The sequence below is a fragment of the Medicago sativa genome, chromosome 7, assembly GCF_051527215.1.
Source record: "Medicago sativa cultivar Bolivia chromosome 7, Bolivia_mono, whole genome shotgun sequence".
Classification (NCBI taxonomy): Eukaryota; Viridiplantae; Streptophyta; class Magnoliopsida; order Fabales; family Fabaceae; genus Medicago; species Medicago sativa.
The window spans coordinates 92,197,713-92,206,695 of record NC_140755.1 but is presented as its reverse complement, the minus strand read 5'-3'; the positions used below and the strand labels follow the sequence as shown (position 1 = coordinate 92,206,695).

The following is an 8,983-nucleotide window of genomic DNA, read 5'->3' as shown; positions in this document are numbered from 1 at the left end:
AAATTTCTTTTAGTTAATTAATTTTAAATTAATTTTTAAATTTTATTTTTTATCTCATTTTTATTTTTATTTTAGTCCTTCTATTTTTTTTTATTTATTTAGTATTATTATTATTTGTTTATTTTTATATCCATAAAAATCCAGAATTTAGTCCGAAAATATCCAGGCCAACTCACAACAGCCTGTCATGTCCCCTTCTACCCAAGCCAAGGCAGTCTCTGTTACTGCTTTAACAGACTACATGTCTCAATCCCTCACTATAAGATCAAGCCAGACGCATAGCAAAAGGAGAGAATTTTTTCCAGCCAAAAACAACACAAACAAGCCGAATTTCACACAACAAACCTGCAATTAAAAACACAAAATTCCAGACGAACAATATCACACAAACAGCATTACAGTTACACCAAGTCACCAGAATCCATTCCAAACCACATCAACGCATACGCATATCCAATCCGAACCATTCCATCAACGAACCAACACTCAAGCCATCGCAAACCTCACAAAACCGTAGCCTATAGCCATTCAAATCCTCATCTCAGACATTCGACACAGTCTAATCACACACACATACAGACAATATACACCAAAAAAAACCAATAGCAATCAAAACTGATTCACCTCGCAAGCCGGAACACCATAGCCGAACCAAAACCGGACCAAGAAAAATTTACAAAAGGTAGTATTTCTTTCCTTTTAGATCTAGGTCGAACCATTTGGTTTTAAAAGAATTTGAGTTTAAAATCAGAAAGAGTGAGTGAAAAGGAGTAGAAAGAACCAAAAAAAAAGAGGAGTTTTTAACTCCGGCGCGGTGGCGCCGCCGTGAAAACTCGCCGGCCACCGCGACAGAATTCATTCCGGCCGCCACTTTTCTCGCCGGAGAAGAAGACGTAAGAAGGAGAGAGAAGAGAGCTTCTCTCTCTAAGGTAGAGAGAGAGGGAAAGAAAAAATGAGAAAAAACCGGCATACCGTATATATAGCAGAAAATCGGTCTGGTTACCGTATATATAGCAGAAAACCGGTCCGGTTCTCCCCGAACCGAACTGGTCCCCCCAAACCGGTCTGCTTTAAAGCCCAATTCTCAACTGGGCCTTGCGCTTTGGCCCATTTCATTTCTCTGTTTTTTTTAATTCCTGAACCCCCCTTATTTCATGTTTACACCCCCTGCATCTCATTTTCATTTCTTTCATGCATTTTTTATTTTCTTTAAGCATTTTATTTTTATTTCTCATGCATTTTTATTAGTATATGTTTATTATTCTGCATCTTTATTGGTTATTCATGCATATTTATTTTTTTCGTCATTTATTTTTATTGCATAAGATATAGAATGTATTTATGGTCAATTGTACAAATATAAATGAGAAAAAAGCGTGTGTGTGGGTGTGTCTTTTATTTTCTTTACCGCTTTATATACCCAAAAATGCAAAATAATTAGGTCAGGGATTATGTGGTGATTCAACGTCGCTACAGAAATCCACACGCTTTTATTTTTATTGCTTCGTTAAGTTTAATTTTCATACATTTATCAAAAATAACAAAAACATGCAAATAATCAAAATCACAAAAAATATTTTCATAACAAACCTTGATCTAAAATCAAGTGATCATTTTTTTTATTTTCTTTCTTAATCAAATTTCAAATCAATTTTAATTCTACTTTGAGTCTACTTTCTTTCAATATAAAAAAATACAAACCAATTCTCATTTGCCACTTGGCTTTTTATTTTTAAAACCTTTTTTTAAAACCCATAAAAAATACAAAAAAACAATCAAACATCAATTTCTACCCCGAACTACGAGGTTTTGATCATTCACGGGTACGTAGGCAAAGGACACTCGTCCTTCCAAATCAATAAAAAATATAATTAAAAATGTTCCTTTTCTTTTATCACTTTAATTCCTTCTTTTAAAGAGCAAGCAAGTTTAAGCACAAAAGTTAAATAACATCAAGAGGTTCTCTTAGAGTACTACGACATAAAGGGTGCTAATAACCAACCCCCGAACCCTTAATCTTTAAAAACGTGGTGTTTGAACCTTTTTCCACTTTCTTTTGAAAAAATTAAAAGTTCAGTCGTGAAAAAAAAATAGTGAGTCAAATGCTAATAAAATGGCTTGACCTCCCAAAAATGACGCGACATATATATTAAGGATACCACCAAATTCTTTTTTTATTTAATGCCCATCAAAGTTCAACTTTTAATCTGCATATGAAAACTGCAGTGGCCATATGCATGTCTATAACTCTTTACCAATTCAAGACCGTATTCCTAATCTTTCTTGCAATAATCTCCAATCAAAAACATAAAATAAAAACTATAAATCATTCTGGCACGTCGGCTAACAAACTTAAGGAGTCTTCTATTGCCAACAAACGTACATTCTAATTCATTTAATCTCACCAATGAAAAGCTCTTCTATTAACCTTGCTTATTGCTTCATGATTTATGAATATCCCTTTAATCTCACAGCCATTCCACTCAAATCTTTTATCCAGACAGATTCTATGGCCTCCTCCAACTCCAAGAAGCTAAGCTCCTACTCATAGGTAAGAATTAAGGTAAACACCTAGTTAGCCTGCACTCAACACTTATCTCACTCTACAAACTGCATTTCACTATTGTTTCCTCATCTATTAGTTTATAGTGTCATGAAGACATTCCATTACTATCTAGTAGATGGGATATCATGTGCAGAGTCATAATTTTGTGAAAAGAGCTTAAAAAAGAAAAGTTTCTTTTCTAGCATTGAACTACATGCTTGATAAAATATACCAGTGGCAAACTTACAAAACACAAATTCGTATATCACACACTTTAATAATGTAAAACAACTGATGGAAAATGATATACATTGATATAACTCCTAATTTCAAATTAAAAACAAAAGGCCAATAACAAAATAGTGTTAAGAGGATGTAGAAACAACTAGTTACTTGAAAGACAGTATAAATTTGAAAAATCTCTATGCCGTGATAGAACTGATACGGCCAAGCCGTGATCAATCAAATAAAAGTTTACATGTCGTAGAGCCTCTTGTATATGAAGATAGTTTCATTAACAATTGGTACTTCACATTCATATCTAGGGAACGTATACTATTAATTGTCATAGTTTCTAGTACTTTCGAGTTCTCCATAATATATTTTGCAAATTTAAGATCATATTTTGTGCCTTTGTAAACTCTAATGTGACATGTTTTGAGCTGTGATGAAAGACATTCCGGAACTATTGGTGGATCCTTCCAACATTCATCAATTGCCTTTTCTATAGCCTTATTATCCTGCCAACAATTCACATTTTTTTTCTTTTTCAAATTAAAATACATAGAATTAGAGTTTTAATATAAGGAAAAATGCACCAAAAAAAAAAGTAAAGAAAAGATTCACCCAAAAAAAAGAGTTAAGAAGAAAAAAAAATTCTAAATAGTATCTACAAAACCTGGATGGTAAGATTTTGTAGTCTGGGAGAATGTATGAGCATTCCCAACAACCACTCCCACCTCGGATACAAAACTTGAGAATATAAGCTAAGCTCCAGGTGAGTCAGACTCTGAAACATGGGAAGTTCCATACAACATGTCAACATACACTGCATGAGTCACACAAGACACAATTAAAATATGTATAGTGCGAAATCACAATTTTATTAAAGGTTGTTTATTTAGGAGTTAGCACCACGATATACATACCACTTTTTCGACACGTAAGTTCTCTGCTTTACAAACCATACTAAGTGGAATAATGAATTCATTAATCCTTGCCTTGATTATATTAGGTAAGGTTATAAAGTCCACCAAAAAACGGTTACTCATACCGAACGTAAAGCAACGTTTAGTTGTTTCCAAATCCTCTAGAATAGGACAGCTTAATAAAAGCTTTATTAGATGTTCATGAGATCCAAAATCAACCTTGTGCAAATGGAGAGTTTGAAGACTAGGTAAATATAAATCCACTTGAGAAATATCTCCCACCGTTAAGTTTCTCAACTTAAGAACCTTTAGTGTTCTACAACTAAAAATAGTAGCAGGTAATTTAATTAAATAGCGACAACTCTTACACAGATTGAGGTACAAGTTTTGTATTCCACGTTGCAGTACATGGTACACAAATTGATTGACATCCTTTTGGATGAGACAACTACGAGACTTGAAGTGAAACGAATGGATTGGTAGTTTGATGTCTCGTCGATATATCGTTGAGTAAACTACACGGAGAAAGAGATCAGAAGTTTTGAAGCCGCTAGGGTCAAAGTCGAAAGCTAAAACCGAGAGCCACAACCGTTTCCATCTCTTTGAAAGGACACTTGTGGTTGCAGCAAGTTTGGTTGGAAGAAAATAGAGTATGTGACACAGAATTGAATCCGGCAAGTCGCTAATCCTATCTATCGTGGGAATTGACCGCCGGGAAGATTTCCTCAACCTTCTCTTTTTATGTGAGGAAGACGACATCTTTGTCAAGGATTTAGAGAAACGATGCATCATATGAATGCTCAATACGTCTATTATTTATATCTAAACCTAAAATTTATTTTGAGCTATAATCTAGTAAATTTTGTTCAATAATAATTTCTCACTAAATTTATATCAAAATTTGGATTTTTTTTTAGGCTTAATTACACTTTTGGCCCTCTAATTTTTCAAAGTTGTGATTTTGGTCCCCTAAAAAAAATAACTCTTTCCAAGCCCCCTAAGTTTACTTTCTGTTGCAATTTTGGCCCCCTAGCCCAATTTTGACCCAGTCAACGCTGACGTGGATGCATTTTTGTATTTTTTAATATTTTTTTTATTTTGTAATTTAAAAATAAATAAAAATTCTGGAAAAATGAAAAATTAATAAAAAAGTTGAAAAAAAATTTTAAAAAATTCTGGAAAATTGAAAAATTAATAAAAATGAAAAATAATTGAAAAAATACGGAAAAAATTTAAAAATTCTGGAAAATTTTAAAAAAATCTGAAAAAATACGGAAAAAATTTAAAAATTCAGGAAAAATTAATAAAAATACAAAAATGATTAAAAAAATGAAAAATTGAAAATTCATTAGTATTAAAAAAAATTAAAACTGGAAAAATTAAAAAAATTTCGAAAATATCTGGAAAATTTGAAAACGGAATTCTTAAAAAAACAGAATTCTGGAAAATTGAAAATTCTGGAAAATACGGAAAATATTTAAAAATTTTCAAAATTTTCATTAGTATTTTTTCCGGGAATTTTTGTGTATTTATAAACCGGAATACACATAATTTTTTGTGTATTTACAAACCGGAATACACATAATTTTTTGTAAACCGGAATACACATAATGAAAATTTCCCGGAAAAAATACTAATGAAAATTTTCCCGGAAAAAATACTATTGAAAATTTCAAAAAATACACTGAAAAAACCTAAGCTCGACATATATACTAATGAAAATTTCGAAAAATACTAATGAAAATTTCAAAAATTTCATTTTTTTTAAAAATGATTAATCTTTTTAATTTTTTCGAAAATTTCAAATTTTTTTTAAATATTTTCCTGAATTTTTTCAGAATTTTTATTTTTCAATAAAATTTTAATTAGAATTTTTCCAGAATTTTAATTAAAATTACGAAAATTTTAATTAAATATTTTCATTAAAATTTCAAAAATTTCATTTTTCCAGAATTTCGAAATTTTATTTTTCAGAATATTTTAGATTATTTTATTTTTTTAATCATTTTTTATTAATTTTTCAATTTTCCAGAATTTTTTTATATTTTTTTTCAATTTTTTATTAATTTTTCAATTTTCCAGAATTTATAATATTTTTATTAATTTTTCAATTTTCCATAATTTTTTAATATTTTCAGAAATTTTTTCAAATTTTTTTGTAATTAAAAAACATTTTTATTTTTGTAATAAAAAAACATTTTTTTAATTACAAAATATTTTTTTATTTTTTATAAATTAAAAAAATAAAAATAAAATAAAATAAAAAATTTACACACGTGTCTGTTGACTGGGTCAAAATTGGCGTTAGAGCTGTCAAAACGGGCGGCCCGGCCCGTTTAGGCCCGGCCCGGTCGGGCAACGGGCTTTTTAAGGCCGGTCTAAAAAGCCCGGTTCGAATATGGGCTGGAAAATTGGGGCCCGAGCCCGGCTCTGCACGGGCTCCCGGGCTAACGGGCCGGTCCTGGCCCGTATCTTTTTTTTTTTTCCTTTCAAAAATCAAAAAATAATTTTATTAAAATAAGTTGAAAATGAAATATCGAGGCAATCACTTGGATGTAATTAACATGGGTGTGATGTTGAACAGTTGAAGTTTATAAGTGTTGCACTTTTGCACATCTAATGTCACCAAAAAAAAAACTAACATTAATACGAAAAAAAAAAGGGTTCTCAATTGACTGGATATTATTTTATATTAATTCTGAGACGTGAGTGAGCTTGCGAATATGGTATTGTCTGGCGCCTGTGTGAGAACTAAGAAGTGAATTTCATATACACACAAAGACCAAAAAAAAAATTGTATTTTTTGGCGGGCTTGCGGGCCGCCCGCTGCCCTACCGGGCTCCGGGCTTTTTCGAGCCGGGCCAAAAAGCCCTGAATCGATTCGGGCTCCAAATTTTCGGCCCAGGCCCTGCATTTAATTCGAGCTTTCGGGCCGGCCCGTAAGTCCCGGCCCGTTTTGACAGCTCTAATTGGCGTGGGGGGCCAAAATTGCAACAGAAAGTAAACTTAAGGGACCAGAAAAGAGTTATTTTTTTTAGTGGGCCAAAATCACAACTTTGAGAAACTTAGGGGGCCAAAAGTGTAATTAAGCCTTTTTTTATTCCAATTATATCCTTAAACATATTTTTCCTATAATAATGTTATTTTGTTATATTATTGTTGTCAATATGAAAAGATAAATATGGTTTGTTGAGTTTGTTACATTTGAAAGTCGTAAATATCAATACTTATAATTTTAATTAATATTGAAAAAAATTATAAAATATTGTTTGTAATTTACACGCAAATTTCAATAAAATATTGTTGATAATATACATGCGTTAGCGCAATAAAAAAGCGAAAAAACAGACACGTGGGTAATTAACGTTACACATCTAGTAATTATCGTGATGTAAATACTACCTAACATTATGTTTGAGTTTGTTTGAGTTTCTAAGAAATTGCTTGGTAATGTCAAAACTTAGCTTATAACGAATTGAACTAGTTGGATAATCGTCAACCTATTTAATTAGCAACCTATTTAAAAAAAAAATTACTCCCTTTTTTTTAAACAACCTATTTAGCATATGTGGTTGATTGAGTAATGGATAATCATCTTTGTGAATTTAGAGCTTGTTGTTTTTGGATTTCCAAACTGTTGTATTTGGATTTTCAAATTCTATTATCTACTGAAGTTGTTACTAGGTTGAGTCACGACCAGGTCGCTCTCTTTAAGACGTTTCGTGGCACTACCCAAAATTGTGCAAGGCAGACTATCAACCACGCCGCCTCCAGGATAAAACAAGTCCAGATACAACTGTGCGGTTAACTACTGCACTGTAGAAAACCGTTCGAGATTTACACCTTCAAATATGGTACTAAGACCACTCTTTAATACTGAAACCACTTTAATATGGTATTGTTACCACTCTGTTATGGTGCTGAGACCACTCAAGTATGGTGTTAACACCATTTTAACTTTAATTTCTCCAAAGTATCAATATGGCACTACGACCACTCAAATATGGTGATACCACCATTTCTCCTCAAATAGAAAAATATTGAAATAATTTTTATATACCGTTAAGATCATTCTTAATTCCGACGGGACATTGTTATTCCAAATAGGGACTATGATCTTAAAAGTACTATTTATTCCGAAGGGATATATATTATTGAAGGGAATATGGTTTTAAGACCATTCTTAATTCCGAAGGGACATTTAAACCGAAAAGGGACTATGGTCTTAAGAACACTCTTAATTCCGAAGGAACAAAAAAAGGAGATGAAGAGAAGAAAGACTCGTCAACACAAGTCAAGAAAGGGAGAAGAGAGATAGAGTTCCCGACAACTCAATGAAACTCTTTGGTGTGATTTTTGAACTAGGTGAGCTCTCCTTTTATAGGGAGAGTTTGTAACTAATTTGGAGAAAATTAAGAATTAAGTAAACTTAAAAATTAAGCAACTCACAGATCAGCTCAAGTAACAAACTAATCGGATAAGTTCAAAAGGAAACAAACCCACAAGATTAGCTGAAACAAACTACTGAAATCTTTCTTTCCCTTACCTTTCTAAAGAGTTCCAAACAATGGAAAGTGTTTCTTTCCCTCAACTTTCTCTCCTCTTCGCTTTCTTTCCTTTAAAACAAACAAGCCCTTTAATGTTACATTAAATTTTTTTTTGTACACTGATATGACAAGGAATACTTATTTATAAAGATTAATATGATTGTAAGTAAGTAAATTGAGCGACTAAAATGATAGTATTAACATAAAATTTTAATGAGAGAAACTATTTTGATATTACATTCAAGAACTATGGTGACAAATCATTATACATTTAAGGACTAAAATAGTATCTTATCATATCGAAATTTTAAAATAGTCTCTAATTAGACATTCTGTTAGTCAAAATAGTCCCTTGTTATTGACAGTAATTCTTTTTTTAAAGGGACAAGTATGAAAAAAGTAATTATTTATAAGGATGAATATGACAGTAAGTAAGTATAATCGAGAGACTGATATGAGAGTTTAACGAAATTTTTTAATGTGAGAGACTATTTTGATTAATAAAATATGCAATGAGAAACTATTTTAAAATGTCAATACATTCAATAACTATTGTGACTATTCATTACACATTCAATGATCAAAATGACTAGTATCCCATAAGAAAATGTTCTCGTTTATTTCGTTAAAAAAAAAAAAGTTCTCGTTTATTTTCGAAAATTGTTCATATATATGTTATCCAATAAATAGTAGAGATGTTCAAATTTAATTTAAACGCGTAAATAGTCATTTTTGTTCTCGAT

The 8,983-nt window shown here is 31.4% G+C and overlaps 1 protein-coding gene across 1 annotated transcript; it reads right to left on the bottom strand.

Moving 5' to 3' along the window:
* Nucleotides 1–2,281: 2,281 nt before the first annotated feature.
* LOC146910288 (F-box/FBD/LRR-repeat protein At4g26340-like) lies at nt 2,282–4,455 on the bottom strand. Its single transcript, XM_085730675.1, has 3 exons — nt 3,694–4,455; nt 3,444–3,593; nt 2,282–3,285 (listed from the first exon to the last, which is right to left on the bottom strand). Exons 1-3 carry the CDS (start codon nt 4,450–4,452, stop codon nt 3,004–3,006), a joined length of 1,191 nt encoding a protein of 396 aa, XP_085586801.1. The 5' UTR covers nt 4,453–4,455; the 3' UTR covers nt 2,282–3,003.
* Nucleotides 4,456–8,983: the final 4,528 nt, after the last annotated feature.